Source organism: Scatophagus argus, chromosome 19 (genome assembly GCF_020382885.2).
Source record: "Scatophagus argus isolate fScaArg1 chromosome 19, fScaArg1.pri, whole genome shotgun sequence".
NCBI classification, from domain to species: domain Eukaryota; kingdom Metazoa; phylum Chordata; class Actinopteri; family Scatophagidae; genus Scatophagus; species Scatophagus argus.
Window position 1 is genome coordinate 8411574 of NC_058511.1, and position 19493 is coordinate 8431066.

Below are 19493 nucleotides of genomic sequence, written 5' to 3' on the forward strand. Positions count from 1 at the left end.
TCAAGGGTTGTCAACACGCCAGTGGCTCTGTGGGCCACAGAAGATCAAAGGCGAATTTGGGAGACTGGACAGACACCACACCAAGACGCTGCCATGCCTTCCCAGCATGCCCGGTGTTTGACACCTCTGCCTCAGCCTATCAAAACCAGGCCCCCAGGGTACCCTGGTGAAACAGCAGGAGGCAAAATGCTCAGGAAGCCGCTTCCTTCCTGCCCAGCCCATCGTCAACCAAGAGGCTCCAGCCATCCCAACTCTGCTCTAACCAGCTCAGTAATACGGTTATGAGGAAAAGCAGGGTAAAGACACACACTTGTGCAAACACACAGGAAAACATACCACAGGCTCTGTGCACAGGGTTAAACTGTAGGTTCATCATAACCATCCCACTTTGCTATGATTCCCTGAGGTGACCACAGTGCAACAATCACGGGTTCTAAGCTAAAACACTTGGCCATTAACTCCTCAGGGTAAATCCTAATATGTTCCAGATTTGACTTTAAAACCTGCATTAACCGATGTTTTGGTCATTTGGAAACAAGCTGTGAACAGAACATTGATCATTTAAGTTGATATGGTGATTTTGCAAGCATAAAGTCGATTGTTTACACATCCATTTTTTGTCCATCTTAATCGAAATGTAAGTGCAACATCCGTTCTTGTATGGTGGCTTTTTAGAGCCTGAGAGCGGTGAGAGTGAACCAGCGTTGCTGCTAAACTGAAACTGTCTATAAAGCTCTGTAAAGCCGAGGGAAACTGCAATCCTTGCAAAAGAAAAAAGCATAGTAAACCATTGTAATATTAAGGTAATATTTTGTTATATATACTCTACAGCTTTATATTGCCAGGAAATGTTTGTTATCAACAGTGATGGCACAAACTAGATACTAGATACTCAGTAAATACCATCTCATCACACTTAAATCAGGTCACCATCCAGCCATTTATATGCACAGAGAACGACGTATTAGCCTGCTGCTCTGGCTTCAGACTGAGGGTACGTACCGTTCCCACGAGTGGGTAGATGAAGCCGGCCCCGATGCTGGCACGGACATCTCTGATTGGCAAAACAAATCCAGTTGGTGCACCCTTCTTGTCAGGCATGTGAGACAGGGACAGGTGAGTCTTGGCCATGCAGATGGGCAATGAACCATAGCCCTGGTTTAAGGAAAAAGAAAAAGAGGTTAGTGTGTGTGTGTGTGTAAGTAAAAGAGAAAGTGAGACACAAAGAGAGACGGAGAGGAGATGCAGTGTGCTTGTCTCTTGTTTTTGCAGCAGCAGCAGTGATCTCACCTGTTGATTGTAGTAATCTATCTTGGCTTTGGCCTCCGGTGACAGCTCAATGTCATCAGCTCCATACACTTTCTGGGCAATTGTTCTGATCTTCTCCACTATTGGCATCTATGGCAAAGACGGCCAAGGACAGGTGGAAGCGCAGCACACATCAGTTTATATTTCAGTTGTATTGGAAACGTGTACAGACAAGTAGAGGGTGTCTTTGCAGATTTGTATAGTGTACAACAGGGGTTCTTAATCAAGAGTGTGGGGATCCCCAGAAGCCCCTGAGGGGGTTCCTCAGAGATCGCCAGAAAAAATAGGCGATGACAGAGTGTATGGACTATTTTGGTCGTGGGTTTTATACATTTTCAGTAATACAACATCAGATGGGGGACCCTGGGACAAACTCTTATTAACTGGGGATCCATGGACTAGTTTCTGTCAGTTTAGGGGTCCTTGATTAACCACTGTGACAGAAAAGTGGACTATTGGCCGTGGTGGAAGCACATACTGTCCGAGTGCCCTTCGAGTTTACTAATTTAACTGAACTATTTAATTTAGAACTGAATTTAGTAAATTAGTACTAGACCTGTTTAACTCATAGAGATGTACTCTTGATATGCAGGGCACATGCATAAACACATGCACGTCCCCACAGACACGTCAGTGTAACAGGATCAGTTAATGTAAGTCACAACTTCCCAAGCTCACTAACTCAAACCAGCTGATGTTTTTTCTACTTCCACATTCTCTGGCTACACTGCCAGAAAACAACATCATTAACTACAAACAGAAAGTACTGCACACTGATAAAGTAGGGAGAGGGAAAATTACAACTGAAAAATATATCATACAGCACCAAAACAAAGACACTGAATAAACTGACAAGTCTTTCAGCACAAAGCTGCATTAAAATGAGTCCAAGACTCAAAAAGGCTCCAAAAAATGTTTGACTTTCACTGTACAGAATGATGCATGAATGTGGACTTTTCAGTGAAATAACAGAAAAAAATATTTGTATATTCGCAGATTCTGTATCTTTCTTTGAGGGAGAAAGGCTAGACATCATTTTTAACTGGGTAATCCAACTTTTTTTGTGGAAAATCCACATCACACACAAAGTATTATTCAGGGTGTGTTTAAAATGTGTCTGGAGGGGATCTTAAATCATTCTTAATTGAGAAACATGCATGCATGCTTTTTTTTTTTTTTTCATCTCGAGTATCTGCTCTCACCTCGATGTTGTACAGGAACTGAAAGCTGCTGGGTCTGCTAGCAGCTTCATTCACAGCTTGGGCCAGCTCCAAGGAGCCTCGCCCGCCCTGCGCCCAGTGGTGACACGGCACAGCGTCAGACGCTCCACACTCTTTTGCCAGCTGACACACAAGGTCGATCTCTGCCTGTGTGTCTGTCCTAAAGGATCACCCAAAGGAAACACTGTTAGCAGTGCTTGGTAGCCACGATGACAAATTACACATTTACACACACACAAGTGAAGCCAATAAACGCACCGCTTATGAGGGGCTACATTCTATTACTTTGCTTTATGTTATGGAATAGTTGGTGACTCGAGTTGTATTTTTGTGGATGTGTGCGTCTGCAAGCATCTTACTTGAAGACATTGAGGGCCACCACCACCGGTACACCAAACAGGTGTGCTATTTGGATCTGTTTCCTGAGGTTGCTATGGCAACCGCCCGCAACTAGGCTCAGATTCTAGAGGAGAAAAACAAGACGGGAGAAACAAAGGTCAGAAATGTGTTATTCCTCCAGCACCGAAACACAAGACATTCAAAAAGAGTAAATACAATATGTCCTGTCACATCTGAAAAAAAAAAAGTTATAGCTGTACACCTGCAACATCAAAATTCTGTCTCTACTGACAGTATTCTCAAAGACAAGCAGAATGAAATGCTAAAAGCCTAGCTTAATATGTGACTGTATTTTTGGATAGTTTTTAATTACATTAGACCACAACAGGGGGACTAATGCTGGAGACCTGACTTTGCCTTCATTGCCAAGTAGCATGCAGAGATATAATTTGAAGGGTATGACAGGAAGTCCACAAATCCACTAAAAGCTTATTTAAATTTCATTTCCTATTGGCCCATTTAGCTGAATTTTTAGACAACACAGCCACAGCAATGTCACTCATTGTTTGTGGAGTTTTACAGTTTTGAAGTTTGGCATTATGGCGACCATATCTGGACGAGACGGTGGTGCTGGGGAAGATACGCATTGCTGCCCCTCCATCTCCTCTAGTGGATCTGACTGAAAATCTGAGGGCATACTGTGGTAGCAACCTGTCACATATTCTACCCTAAATGGGACCATCAAGTGAGAAGTAGGGTCATTTTCTCACAACAACTGGACTTCTTTTTTGAAACCAGTGGAGTCGGCCCCCGTCGGCCATAAGAAAGATTCCAGGTTTAAGGCACGTTAGCACTGCCTTCTGTTTTCAAACCTGGAACCTTCAGGTCCACTCCAGTCTCTCTTTGTTCTGCTTTCAGTACCGTTGAAGCTTTTACATTTATGGTTTGGACTTTACTTTCACTCCTGTGTTCATGTTTGTAGTTTCAAATAAAAAACTCAGACCTTCTTACAGGAAAAATAAATACTGTTAGTACTCGTCTGGGAGCAGTTATTAATTATTCATTCACACATTGTATACTACTATGTGTCCACTTATTCTCAGGCACAATATCAGCATCCTGTGCAGTTACTCCAGGTTTAACCACAGTAATCCAATCATGCACTGTGTGTGTGTGTGCGTGTGTGTGTGAGCACGAGCAGCAGCCCTCAGACTCAAAGCAGCAAGGCCACGCAGGTCCCATAAATTCATTTCCCTGGCTCTGTTTTCTCCAGTACTTCTGGTTCTTATTACAAGCTTCACAATTAACTTATACAGCTTCATTATTTACTCAGCTGAACCTGCCTGAAAGACCAGCGATTCTAGCCAGATATGAACATAAACACACACACACACACACACATCTAAAGAATCCCATCTCCAAATTACTAAAGCCCAAATATCCGGAAACCACATGCAAAGCCTCTATTTGTGCTGTTAATCAAATAGGTTCTCTTAACCATGTTAGAGGGCGAAATATTTATGCATGCAGGTGTGGAATTAAATGTCCCTGAGAATACAGCTGGAGGCCTGAAGGAGACGATCTGTTTTTTTTTTTTTATTGCATCACACACACATATCCACATAAACGTGTCAAAAGATAGCTCACCTCCCAAACCTTTCCTGACTCACACCACACACTCTTGCCCTCAGCGAGACAAACCAGCGTAAAGGACTTCATAAGTGGTAGGTAATATTGTGCAAACTGTGTTTCACCAATGTGTAAGTATTCAGGAAGTTGGAGATATCCTGCTCTTTCCCATTTTTACTGGGGGTCAGGCTTGCGAGAGGCCCTAAGGGCATGTTGAGAATGTCGAGGCCCCAGAGCCACGCTAAGAGGATGCTGTATTGCCACGCCACACACAGTTCTGTACAGCTGCCATGGCAGACCACTCAAAAACAAAGCACACATGCTCACCACCAAAGAGCATTATGTTAATGAGCACATGATTATTTTATAATTAGAGTCTTGCATTGGGCGATGGGTTTTAATAGCTTTAATTATCCTGGAAACATCCTGAACTTTACAGCTAAATGTAATAAAACAGGCTCAGCCAATTATTCTAACTTGATTGGAAGTGATGTCACAAGCCAAGCACTCCTCAGCTCTACAATGTTTACAGGTTTGTCATGTCTGCTTCATACTGGAGGTTTTAATCACTGTGGCTGTGCTTATTTTTGTGTGCATTTATGCATTTCCACATGGCTCATACCTCATCAATGTACTCTCTGGGAAGGGGTGCGCCGGCTGAGACCTAAAATCACACAAAGAAAACAAATAACCAAACACTTCAGTATTATATCACATTCAAGAGTGCGTTGTTTCATTTTCCATGTATTTTTGCTTTTTTTTTGGACTTATTTGGATTCATTTGTGATGCAGAACTGCTGTTTTCTTGCCTGGTCCTCGATTTAATGTTTCCATTGAAAAATTGCAAAAGCTGCTGTTAATTTAGGATAATTAATATAAATAAATATTATAATTTCTAGAATTGAATGTAGGCCGGTTTAGCACATTTCTTTCATGGAGCAATGCATGAAACATCTGACTTGCCCTTGAATGCACTTCTTAATGTACATAATGTGTGGAATGTGATCGTACACTTAAGGTCTACAGGTTGACTACGTGTCAGGACAGCACAGACAGAAACCTTGTGACGCGTCTTACTGGGATGCAGTGTACAAATCCGCTGTTTGTCCTGTGGATGCATATGTGCAAAAATAACATTCAGTAATCGCAAAATCTGGTTAATAAATTTGTGGTGAGTTACAGTTCCATAGTGGCATAGCATGTTACAGCTTGACTGAGGCTGTGTGTGTAACAGCGTCACATGTTAGCTTGGGTTGTTGAAAACATCAGTGCCGTTGATTATTCAATTCTAATACATCACGGAACAAGAATGGGTAAAAGCCAGGCTGCAAAACCACATTAGGATGCTCTGAGGCACCATTATGTCCCACAGAAGAAGACAAAGTGACCATTATATATTTATTCTTACTGTCTTTGCTGTTTTGTTGAATGTGTTATGCGAACTTACATTTGGGCCACCGCCATGCATCTTTAACGCTCGGACAGTTGCGACCAGCACCACCACATTTGGCCGCAGCCCTGACGCACGACATTTGATGTTGAAGAACTTCTCCATCCCGATGTCTGCTCCAAAACCAGCTTCTGTAACTGTGAGGAAATCGACAGGAGGTTTTACAAAGAACAAGAAAACACAGCTACATATTGCAAGTTCTAATAATACAGGTTTCTAACAATAATCTATTGAGTCTATATATTTTTTTTTAAATCCATTTTCTCCATCTTTTGTTGTTATGCTTTTCAAGTAGTGAAGTTTCAAGAGAAGTTCATGTGACAGACCTGATCTGTGGGACATCCTCAGCACCCCGACATGAAATGTAATTCTAATTTTCTGACATATCAGAGCGAGGAATCTGAACTAGTGACAGGTATTAAGATATAAACCATAAAGAATGTCTCGTCTGCTTGTCATAAAGCAGCATCGTATCAAACAGTATCATAATAACCACTTAAAAAACGAAGAATTGTGGGAATAAGAGGTGAGCCTGAGTGTTTCACTGTAGTGAGAAATGGGTTGACTGTAAGGCCTCTCAAAGAGACAGAAGGCCTCTGATATGGACGGCCCTACACACAGGCCTCTTGAACGGGCTCCAAACAAAGCAAATAGTCCACCTGGAATGACGGCCTTGTTAAGATAAGGTTTCCTGTTACTTGTTGTGGTTATGTGTGTGGGACTGTTTTCATACTGTGCGTATGTGTGTGGCACCACTGTACTACAACCCTTACAAGGATTTTAGAGGAATTCTGTACCTGATTTCACATCTAATTTGTTTGGTGAGGTTTTAATTTATTTTTGCTATTTAGTGCCATGTAGTCCCTTTTAGCTTCCCATGCTGTCTGTTTAGCCTTGAGGGAACACTGTCATTTGGACCCTGGATGGGGGAATAAATAAAGAACTACACATACATTTCCAAATCTGCTTCGAATTGTGATTTGGTGGTGTGAAAATGCAAAATGAAGCAGCCATGTGACATTCACAGGAATTCGCAGGAAAGACCCCAAATTCCAAAAAAACTTAAGAAGTTGTGTAAAACAGACACAAAACGAGGTGGCAATTTGATAAACTTTTTTGACATGTATTTAACTGGAAACAGTAAAAAGCTAATATATTTGATGTTTTACCTCATCAGATTCATTCTTAAAGCTCTTGAAGCTAACAACATTTCAAGAACATTTTTAAAAATTTCAGAACCTGAGACCGATAACACCTAAAATTAACTTGGGAAACATTAAAAACCAGGAAACAGTCAGTCAGAAAAAAGAAACAAAGTAGAGCATACAATCAATTAAATGGCACTGAAAACAACAAGGAGGCTCATGGAGGGAGGAACACAGCACAATTACACAAGATTGAGGCAACAGGGAGAAAGAGTGAAAGAGCCGAGTGGATATAATAATTTTGTTATTCTAATAAACAGAATTCAGATCCCACTAGAGCGTCAGCTCATCGTTGCAGCAGGGAAGCAGGCCAAAAGTGTACTCAGTCCAAACATATTCCCTGAATTCACTGGGCAGTGCAGCACAAAGGTTTCCATCAGAGAAAGGAGTACGCTGTCGAATGAAGACCAAACCAGCAGCACCTTTCACCTTCTATCTGTGAAATCCACATGTGGGCAGAGCGGATGCGACACACAATAACCAAGAGCTCAACCTCTTAACATTTAATTAAATTAAAGGATAATGATCAAATATGACGAGGAAGTGGGTGAGGAAACAAATGAAAGTAATGTGATAAATTATGTGTAGGCCTTTTAAATGCTTTTATGTGAGCACAGATTTGATCTATACAGTGAAAGCACATTTTATAGAGTGCAGTTAAGCTTTCACAGACACAGGAATGATTTGCATCAGTTCTAAAATAAAAACTGAATTAAACTTAATAGAAAGAAGAAAAGGATTTAAACATTCATTGCTTTGTTATAAGAGAACATCGGCTCTCACTGCTTGTGCCTGACACTTGATAAAGCACACGCCTCTGAGGTTCTGAGGAGAAAACAAGTGTTTCCATAAAGAAATCACTGTGCTCTCTGTGGCTCCTCTGCGTTACTGATGAAAGTATGATTTATTTGACTGCGAGGAAGGGAGGGACAGAAGAAAGGCAGAAAAAAAAGAAAGGAAGGAAACGGAAAAGAGACAAGGAGCTTAATTAAATTGGAAAGACAAAAAGACTGTCTGGGGACAAGAACAAGAGAATAATCAAAAATCAAATTTTAAGAATCTTCTTAAAAGGACTTACTCTGAAAATGTAAAATAATGACACTAGGCAGAAATTGTGTTCTGAAGGGGTTTGGCTTTGGCCGAATCCATTTGGCCGAGTCCCTTTGTGCAAATAGCAACAAATAAAGCCTGAAGGACAAGAATGATACTCAAATTCATAAGGCCACAGACTGCTGACAGAGTGTAATGTTTCTCGTTAGCAATACAGAACACCAGCCTGCAAATGAAAAACACATTCTTAAGTACAGGATTTGAGGGTATTTCCATAAATTGTGCAATCTCCCCCAAACTGAGCGCAGGAACGGTCATATCGCACACGCACAATAAGGCTTGAGCAAAGCACAATCAGAGAGAGAAGAATGAAAACAAAAGCAGCAAGTGTACAATGACAGCAGCGAGGACAAGCCTCCCACTGTGGCATTAAACCAAGCAGGAGACTAACCCCAGAGGATGTGAGGAGGAAACACTTGCAAGCTTCCTGACCTGTGTGACAACCCTGAACTGCTCAGAGAGCAAGAGGGAAAGACGAGGTCAGTGTTGCTGTGAGTGGAAAGAGAGCTGGATGGTGTCACTATCAGTCAAAGCGCCGGGATCAGCACTAATGAAAAGGCTGGAAAGTAGGCCATCTGCACGTAGTCATCCACTTCCTGTTAGAGCTTGCCATAATAAGCCATGTATTTCTTAGTCGAGCTGCTAAGGACTATTTTCAATTGATTAATCCACTGATTATTTTTTTCAATGAATCAGTTGTCTTATAAAATAGTGAAAAAAGTCTTCTTTTAAAATAGTCTTCAGACAGCTCATCACATCCAACCAGGGCTACAAAAATCAGCAAGTGTTTATACTGAAAGAAGGCCCCTTTTCTGTACTTTTTTTAAACTTTGGCATTCACATAAAATGATTAATTTATCTTAAAAAATAGGGTTTATTAATCATCTCTCGACCAACTGATCGATTAATATACGATATAAGATTCCTGCCATCATACTATTTGAGGACTGTATTATTAATGCATTTGCAGCTGATGTGCAAACCAGTGCATAAATAAATATTGTGTGCAGAAACCCAGGAGAGAGAATTTAAACACTATTTAAATGAATAATATAATATGTGAATAAACCTCTCAAGATTGCGTCTTTTAAAACCCAATTTAGTACATCAATGAAGCATTTGTGAGTTTAAGACAAGTTAAAACAGTGAGTGTGTACATCTAGACATTTTATTTTTTTAATTTATTTTTTTTAAAACCCTGTCAAGAAGGGTGTAGACCTTAAAAAGTTTTACATGCTGAATGTATCATCATTTCCCAGGGGCCACTTTCTCTAAAAGCCCAAATGATTTGTTGCCTTAGTTTCAGGGAGGCTTAGTTAGCGGTCCAAGAACTCTAACAGTAAGTCAGTACCCAGGGGTTATCTGCACTTGATACTCCAGACTGTTAATGATAGAGGAATCCCTCACATCTGGCATGTGGAATTTATCCCCCCAGTAACCCCTCCAATACCAGCATTTCTCCATTTCAAGTCCAGATTCCATAGTGATTTAAAAAAACCCACAATAATACAAAGCATGATGAAGCACAGCCATGAGTGTATTCTCATACACACCCCCATGGAGTTCACACAGAGTTCATGTACTTCCCTTTCCCGTAATCAAACCGAACTGCATATTACTTAAAGACATTGTGATGCGGTTACAGCACATTCAAAGACTGTACAAATAATTTCAACTTATTATAAATTAATTTTTGTTCCTTTGGCCATTGCTTTTAATTATCAAGTTTATTGCCATAATAATAATGCACTCATCAAATCGATAGCTGAGCTGTAGGAACACTGTTTTACGTCACCATTACATCTATTGCTAATCCATTCTGACAGAGAGATCACTGCTCCAAGGCAACTCCTAAGGTTTTGTTGTACAGACTGTAAAGCTCCTTCAGGCAAATTTGTTATATATTGGGCCTTTAAAATAAAACTGATTTGATTTGTTATAAAGCAGCACTGATTTTCAGGACACGTGGGTAGAGCAGAAACAAGCCACAACCACAATAGTGAAATTATCACCTTATCAAGTTGATACGGCACAACAATTACTTATTTACACAGCTAACAAACATGAAGCATCATTAGCATTCATTTGGCACATGTAAGTCCAACATTCGCTCTCCTTTTGGTTCTGGACTGGTCTCCACGTACTCCTGAGGAACAACATCTGGGTCTTTAGCAACCAGATACTCTATTGTGTTCACCATCTGGTTGCTAACTTTGTCTGTCTGCCATTTGAAGCTGAGCACATAGCGCAGAGTGTGTTTTTAGAGCTTTTTTCTGTGTTTTGTTGAGAACAACCGTCTGTTTATGTCTAGAAACCAGAGTGATGAAACTGTTGAGAGGGAACCAAAAAGGTTGCAAGCAAGTAAAACTGAAAGAAAATCGCAACCTACAGCCGAGGAGAACAGTTGCAGTTGGGTGATGACCCTCGATGGGCTTGTCATTACGGGTGAGCACTTTTTTAAAACAAAAATATTCACTAGAGCAGCTTTAAAGAAACGCGCAGGTTAGTCAAACTTATTTGGGAAAGGACACAAAGGCGAGCAATAAAATAATTACCCAAACAGTCTATTGTGAATCCATTACAGTCTACAGATTATCCTTGTTTAACTTGGACCTAATGGACTTTGTGTAGTTATTCAATTTTTCCTGTGCTGTGGGGAGTTAGACAATTTGGGTGCTCTTTGCATTTCTTTAAATAAAGTGGTTTAACCAGTCTAACTAAATTATCAACTTATGTAAAATATATCTATCTGATTTCTCAACAGCTCATTTCTCGTTTCCCATCAGATTTCAAGTTTCACAATCTCAGTGATCACTCTGGTGAGTATAATGTTATATAACCAACAGAAGTCGTGTGATAAAACTAGACAAAAAAAAAACTGACTGTATATGCACAATTATTCATTTTCTTAACTTGGCTGCCCAGAAGCTGCAGGGAAACAAGCTTGAGAGGGAGGCAGGGGCACACGCATCCCAGCTGCCGGGGGGAGGAAAAGGAGGGAGGTTGAGTTCCAGGCATACCTGAGAGTCAGGTAACAAACACACAGACGGGGACAGGAGGGAACGAGACGGACAGCTGGAAAACAAGAGGGGGAGCGCCTACGAGCCTCGCTGCTTCTCAGCTCCACTGTTGTGAAACCCAACTCTCAAAGCTCACAGGTGGCAGCCTGTGTAAATGTTGCATATGCCCGAATAGACGCCCGCTGGTGCACTCATGCAGAAAAACCATCCCTCTGCCTTGGCGTGATCTGCATGTGCATCAAATGCGCCTGACAAACTCAACAACAACACATGCACAGACACACACATTCCAAACATAGCTGCGCAGCCAAAGCAAATGGACGCAGAAAGAGAGCAGGGGGGATAGACAGATAGATAAAAATGGAAGTACGCAAGTATGCTTTGACGTTGAAGGGATTAGTGTGGTTTACTCTGAAACATTCCAGGGGCTCTTAAGCTTATCAATCAGCTTCCTTCCTCTCTCATGTGTTTTTTTATGCAATCTTTCCACCGCTTTCCTAGAAAGTTATGTAGTGGCAAGACACCAGAGCGGCACACCACTCAGCCAGAACTGAAATGAATACAGGCCAAAGGTTGCACCAACAGGGGAACGAGCTGAAGTTACCGACTGGAGTAAACAGTAAATTATGATTCTGCCCTGCTGAGGAAGCTTATGCCTTAAATTCCTCCACATATGGGGCTCCTAGCCTTTACAGTTAACATCTTGTTGTTCGTCATCCCCAAAGGTTTTGTGGCTGTGCGTACACTTGGCTTGTGTGTGTGTGATCTGGAGACTGTGTGCTCTTACCCACGAAGCCGTCCCGTCCAGCCAACTTCAAAGCCAGCTTGTCTGCCAGCACCGAGGAGTTGCCATGGGCGATGTTGGCAAAGGGCCCAGCATGGACAAACACTGGCGTACCCTGCAACAATTAAGAGGAGCACATAAACATGCAGGAGGAGTTCAGAAAACGACGCAGGTTTCAATAAGGACTAAGCAACTCTTTCACACTGCATTCAACATGTTTCAGAAGCATCCAGGATAAATATTGAAGTGTGGATGCACTTTGGCTGACAATGTTTCTAAAAAAACACAATTTAAGAGGTACTCAACTGGCCTGCCAGCCTGAGTGCCAGGCTTCCTTCCCCTGCTGATTTGGATAACTCCCCAAAGGCTGGACACACAAAAACTAAAAGAGGACTTCAAGAGCAAGTTTCTGTGTCTGGCTGACACACAGGCCGGTAAAATTACTTTCAGTTACTGACCTTACCACTCTGAACATGCACACAATGGGGAGAGTAAAGAAGTACAAGTAGGGTTTCGGCTGTCAGGTCTCACAGTTTGAGGGTTCCCTTCTACACAGATGCAAGAGAGGAGTACACTGAACTGGACCTTTCTAATAACGCGATGATTTAACTTTACGTAAGGAATAATGACTTAGATCTTAAAATAAATGAAATAACATGGGTACAAATATGACAACCTCAGAGCTTTAGAACAGAATAGATCCAAGTACAATAATTTAAAAAGGACAACTATGTGAGAATGGACATAACAAACAATATGATCTCATGTAGATTTTCTACAACTGCACCCGAAATTACTTCCTTCTCAGCTGAGGTGACTTTGCTGCTACTGAGTGAACTCACAGCCGCTGTTACAGCAGTCATGGTTCTGAATTATTCAGATATTCTGCTGTGTGCAACCATCTTAGAAATAGCAGAGCATCAAAGAGCGTGGTTTCCAAGCAAACGTCTACTCCTCAAGATCGCAATCCTTCCGTTGCACTCATGACAGACTTTAAAAGGGAAATTGCTGAGAGAACTGGTCAAGAAGAAAACTGGGAAAAGCCATCTGACCCATTGTTAAACTGCATGCGAATTCCTTGAGAGGGAGGAAAAAGGAAGGATGGGAAGGCCTTGCAAAATTTTCTAAGCTTTTGTTTGCATATTTCTCCCTCTGCCTGCATAAACAGCCTCCCCTCAGAGGAGCAAATCGGCCATTCAACAAGGCTCTGACAAGCGCTTCCAGTCGTCTATTTGTCTCCAGTAGAAACCAGTAGAGTGTAAACCAGTAGAGTGGATTACAGCAGCATCGAACTGCATGGAGAGAAAGAGAGAATATATGGAAAAGAGGGAGAGGCAGGTAAAAGTACAGTTAGATAGATAGATAGATACTTTATTGATCCAGAGGGAAATTCAAGATATCCTTTCAATAACATGTTCATTTCTTTACTCAAATGGAAAGTCAACACACGTCATACATTACGTGGATTTCCATGTGTGTTTGCAAATGACGGACTTGAACTGGGCCCAGTTCACATTTCAGACTCTTTCTACATCCGTACACAGGGGGGAGGGGTTTTGATTCAGGTCATAATAAAGCCACAAGTGTCGCGTCCCCGGTGGGTGTTTGACGAAAAAATAAATGAAATAAGTGTGTCACCTCTTCGACCGGTGGACGGGAGGATCATGAAGGTGAGGGAAATGAATAAAAACAGGAAAATGGAGATCATGTCACTGTTTCCTCTTCTCGTGCATCTCTTGTACTGTCCGCTACACCAGCTGCAGCCTGGTGCGACACTAATAAAATGTTCCCAGATTAGATTTTCAGACAAGGATTCAAACCCGTGAGCCCGGAGTCTCAGGTCTGACTGCTATTGTCTGCTGCAGCTCTCTGGGAAAGATGCACGCGGTTGGGTGAGAGTCCACGTAGACAGGATGCTCGAAAAATGCACAGAATGACTGAGGTCTGCATGACAGACACGTACACAGCGAATGGGTTCAAAAACTATCCCTCTTCCTTTCTCCGCCAAACCCTGCCCCATCTGAAACAACACAGAAATGCATGCTCTAACACACACACACACACACACACAAAAGCTTCCATATGCCAATGCTATTCTCATATCTGTATTCAAAACACACAATCACAAGTGCAGAGGGCATAAAGGGCGCAGGCGGTCAAGCTGAATGGAAAATTCTCATGGAGCTCTGAGGCCCGATCAGTCCAAATACCAGCTCCCTGACCAGAATCACAGGAAACCCACACAGGAAACAGTTTCACACAACAGGACCACAACGCTTCCTCCAAAAAAACAGAACGTAACCAAATCTCAGCTGCAGGCAACACTGCACTCCCCTCTACACCCAGTCTGTGTTTGTTCTCCCCACCCAATAGACATGTAATCAAGCTTTCTTCTCAAAACCAACAAAGGACAAACAAATGGAAAATAGCTCAACAACAGACACACAAAGCAGAAGCGTGACTGCTAACACTGTACTCGCTGTACACGCTAAACTCTAATGCATTAAATCATTCTAACAGTAAAACACACTTAGTTTGTGGGGCAAACCTTTGAGCCCACAACCCTCAGATGTATAGACTCCAGCAGAAAGCCAAGACACAAGAATGAGCACTTAAGGCTAAAAATATTTTTCAAGGACAAAGATGGAAGAAAAATGCTTTTTTTAGTTTATAGTTAAACCTTAAAAACAGTTTTACAAGACTTGCCTGGCGACTGTGTAACTAACTCCTCTGCTGCAGCATTCAACTACTTTACCACTTTTTCTCCATTTCCATCTCCTAAATCCTGCACAGTGAACCTTGAGTTATTTTGTGACCCATCAGATTTATCTTTGAGTCCCAACCTGCAGGTTGAAAACAACAGACACACAACGCTGGGTGAATGGAGCAACCAGCAGGAATCTCAACAGGTGGAAAAAGACAGTTTTTAACATTTATACGAGTTCAACAGATAAATGTCAATTCAATTTGACCAACAACGGTAGACAACTATTTTTACTATCAGTTTGAATGTTGATTATTCCAATTCCAATTTGTTTTGGTCCAATCAAGAGGCTACAACCAAAAGATAATCCGTTTATTCCCAGAAAGTTTTTTTTAAAGAATTCCAAATATTCATATTTCAGAGGCTCGAAACATTTTAGGGTATTTTTGCTTTACAAATTAATTATCAAAATAGTTGCTAATTAAACCAATAATGTAAACTCAGTCAGTGTGACACATGTACTAACACAGACTGTTCCATTAAAGAGCTGAATACATGACAGGTCATCTAAAATAGTTGATAATATTTAATTTTGAAATTGTTGCCTCTGATGTCTATATAATGTAAACTATTCTTAACCTTTTTTTAGAATTAAAGCTTTATCTTCTTAACTTGAATGAACACAGGAAGTGGACGATTCCAGTCCCAGTGTACATGGAGGTCTACATCCTCATAGATAAGTTAGTTAAAGGGCCAGCCTTCCATAAATTTGGTGCTTCTTTTAAGTGGGCTTTGGCTGTACCAGAAAAACATAAAGATCACGACTATGTATCCATTCAGTCCATTAAACCCTCTAACTCCAAATTTTTCCATCCATCACTCTGAGGTTTGGACTTCTTCCCGAGACAGGGACAGCTTTGGGTCACTGATGGTATGTGCCTGTGTGATCACGTGTCCCTTCACCTAATTGCAATGTCTCAAAAGCAAAATGAAAGCCAGATGTAGTGAGAGGCAGAGTTAAGGTACAAGTCGCCACACCAGTCGTCAAAATAAGAAGTTTCCTCAGGACGGTATGAATCTGGAAGGCCCGTCTGCCAGCTCCACCTGTTCCTCTCCCCGCTGCTAAACTGCTATAAAGATAAAGTGCCATGGGAGGAAAAGGTCAATCTATTTTCCTTTCTTAAAAGCTCTCAGTGGAGCTCTCTCTTTCTCTGACAGCAGAGGTAGATGTGAGTCCCGTGTGCACTCTCACATCCCTGTGGACTGCCTACCTATTCATTCTACAAGATATTCACTAAAATACGCCGTCGAGCAGAGTGATGACTATTTAAGTGGGGTTGTGCGCGTGTCTCACCTCGAGGGTCTGCATCAACGTGGGCTTGATGGCATCTTTCATTAACACGGCCAGTGCTCCGCTCACGCCCTGACAGGGGAGAAAGAAAAGAAATATGAGGAAAAGAGCAGAAAATATGAGAAAAGTTACATTTTTGTTGGAATCTTGATAAACCCGACTGGTTACACATGACAAGTGGCACTACGGTTCATGTGCAAGTCTCTCAAGCTCGCTTCCCAAAAACATGCCACGTCAGCAATCTGAAGACACATACATAATGCACACAGTTATACGCCGTGTTCTCACCAGGGCTCCCTCTGAGGTGTGGCGATGTTTTTGCATGCAGGCTAATCAAAAAGACTAGTGTAACTTTATAGGGGATCCTCCTCTACGGCTCTGAAACAACACAGGCCACAGTCGTCTGTGGGAAACAAGAGCCAGCTGACCCCACAGAGGGATCTGGTGAGATGTGCACAGACTCTGCTTAACGTCATAATTGCAGGTTACACCTAGATTAGATGCGTTGTTTTGAAGAGAGGAAGAGGTGGAAGTGGGAATTTGGAAATTCCTAAGCTGCGGGTTTGACGGAAAATTGCGGAAAAGGGCAGCAGAGACTAAATGATGTCAGTGAGGAGCCTCGCATGTTTTGTGTCTCCAAACATACATAAGATTTCAGATGACTCCCTCCGTTTTTGACTGCAAATGAAGGAGAATAAGAACATCTTCACCGCGTGGACAAAACAAAGTGAAAGACTTTTATCTGTTCGAAAACCTGAGCAAACAGAACTGCTGCAAGTTGCGCATAATAATGGAATTGAGTTACTGAGTTAAGAGTAATTTAATAATGGAAATGTAATAATCTAGATAATGGACTGTAATAATATATTAATTATACAATTGTAACGTTAAAACTAACTAACTAAACTACTTATTTCGAAGGCTGCATCTATTCATCGTATTTAGAATGAAAAAAATGTAAAAAAAACATCATCAATGGACCCCCGATACAATGATTCACCATGGCAACGAGTACATAAAAAGTGGAGCCTCCATTTTAATTCAGGGGAACTGGAGAGAGAAAGAAAAGTCAGAGCTTGTTGAAAGAAAACCTGCCAGCGAGCAGTTCAGGCTCATAGAGTTTGTTATCACAGTAACTGATGCAGAGTTTAAATTCTTTCTCTCTGGAGCAGAAAACCCTCACCTCAAGCTTAACAAACTCAAGAGTTTTCACTAAACCCACTATCTGAATGTCGGGCTTGCAGTATATTCTGTATAGCTCACTATGTTTCTTTATTCCCTGTATCTGTTGTCAAAGTCACACATTTTCATCTTAAAAAATGTAGGACAGTTGACAACTTCATACTTGTTTGGGTCTTGCAATTTGTCTGAACTAAGAAGACGAAAACTGGGGCTGCTGACTCAATACTTTCATTGTAGAAGTTCTGAGATGTCATGACGAAGGGCCATCAGTCAGATTGTCAGGTTTAAAATTCCCACGTTCTCTGAATGAAAAGACCACACAGTAACACACACCAGGTCCTCAGCGGTGACGGGCTGTCCGGAGCGGCTGGTCCCCACCACCATGCGCGCCAGTCTGTTTTTCATGTCCTCCAGGCTGTCTGCCAGAGCCAGGATGGCCATGATCTCGCTGGCCACAGCGATGTCAAACCCAGTCTGGGAGTTAAAAAACAACAAAAAAAGGAGATTCACAACGTAAACGACAAAGGCAACAAATTGAAATATTCAATTTAGCAAACATGAAATCTTGTTGTTTCATGGTTGTTACTGTGTGAAATCATGTCACTGTGTGAGGGTTCGCAGCTGTGATGCAAAACAATATGTTTACATTTTCACACAAAAATGTTTTTAACTGCTTAGTAAAGATTAACAACTGAGTGAATGAAATCTAAGGACACCATCGTCACCAGCTTTATCACATGCGCAAGAGAACATAAACCTTATGACCGTGGCCTAGTTTTGTGAGTGATGACTTTGGGAAAGAAATTAAACTACGCACATGTTAAACTCATTTTTTGATGCGACTTTCTGTAGCGATTCATGTCAAACTAACCGAAACAGAAAGAGACAGTGAAAAACGAAGTGTATGGAAAGCCAAAGTGCTCTCCATTCCACGTCAGCAAAAATTAAAAGAAACATAACTTAGCCCACATCAACCCACCAAGGAACACATTTCTATTCCCAGTCCCAGTGATAATACCCTGAGGGGCTATAGTGTATCCAGCGCTGGAGGAAGGTGGAGGACAGAGGAGGGGAAAGGGAAACAGAATGGATGAACTGATGGCTGTAAATGTAAGCATATGCCGAACCAGTACAGAGGCTCCAGGTGTGTGTGTGTGTGTGTGTGTGTGTGTGTGTGTGTGTGAGAGAGAGAGAGAGAGAGACAGAGAGAAAGAGAGTGAGTGAGAAGATGATTTTTCCCCTTCTTTAAACATTTGCTTTCACTTAGTCCTGCTTGTTTCCCATTGAGGTGAAGTGTTTATTTACAGGATTTCATTTAGCTGTCATTACTACAGACTACAGACGAAATACATCTGGGCTTTATCATGGACAGAGGAGTGTGTCCGTGTGTGTCTGTGTGTGTGCACACGGGAAACTCTTACACTCTTAGTGTTACTTTACCTAAATTGTAATATGAGACCCATGTCAGTGACACCCACCAGCAAAGCCATCGCAGTGGAAACCCTGCAGTGACCTCCCTGTTTATCACAACGTGTGAGTGAATGAGAAAATATTTGTAATGAACAGGAATGCAACCGATGCCTCAGTCCCAAACTGATACAGCAGAAGCATTCATATTCCGGTTATCGCAAACATACACAAACTGATCCGGCATTTGACAAATATTTCAAAAGAAGGAAGATAAAATTCAGACGAATCAAGATTGTGAGGGCATGTGTGCTGCATACCTCTCTGATCTGTCCTTTCTCGGTGCTGGCCTGCCCCACCGTGATCCTCCTCAAGAAACGGTCGTTTGTGTCAACGACTGAAATATGAAGAGATGAAGAAAAGAAAAATTCTCATAAAATCTACTGCACATAAATTTTAAACTAGATCTGATGCATGAGACACAGAAAAGATTTATGTCTTTGCTGCCTGAACCCGACCCGACGGCAAAATCCATTTGCTCACCTGTTGTTAAACAGAGTCACATGTCAAATCCACAGGCTGTCAGACACACACATAAAACCAAACGAACGACAACAGGAGAGATTCTAATCTCTTATTGCGAGTAGGTGACGACACATTGAAAGTGCTATGAGGGATTTGCTACTTTAAGTTTCTTCACTCTGCACTCAGTCTGTTCTGTGATAATGTGGCTAAAGGCTGGTTACTCTGTGGTTACAATGTTGTTACAATCAGCCAGGAAACC

The 19493-nt window shown here is 41.7% G+C and overlaps 1 protein-coding gene across 2 annotated transcripts in view; it reads right to left on the reverse strand.

Annotated features, from left to right (window-relative positions):
• mthfd1l (methylenetetrahydrofolate dehydrogenase (NADP+ dependent) 1 like) overlaps positions 1-19493 on the reverse strand; it is a 36535-nt gene that overhangs the window by 7768 nt on the left and 9274 nt on the right. For both annotated transcript variants that reach the window (XM_046373360.1, XM_046373359.1), the window contains exons 17-26: positions 19030-19106; positions 17636-17776; positions 16124-16192; positions 12069-12180; positions 5944-6083; positions 5119-5160; positions 2888-2991; positions 2511-2688; positions 1291-1398; positions 1003-1155 (exon numbers count right to left, since the gene is read on the reverse strand). In XM_046373360.1, the coding sequence (XP_046229316.1) occupies positions 1003-1155; positions 1291-1398; positions 2511-2688; positions 2888-2991; positions 5119-5160; positions 5944-6083; positions 12069-12180; positions 16124-16192; positions 17636-17776; positions 19030-19106 (1124 nt within the window). The remainder of the gene's footprint in view (positions 1-1002; positions 1156-1290; positions 1399-2510; positions 2689-2887; positions 2992-5118; positions 5161-5943; positions 6084-12068; positions 12181-16123; positions 16193-17635; positions 17777-19029; positions 19107-19493) is intronic.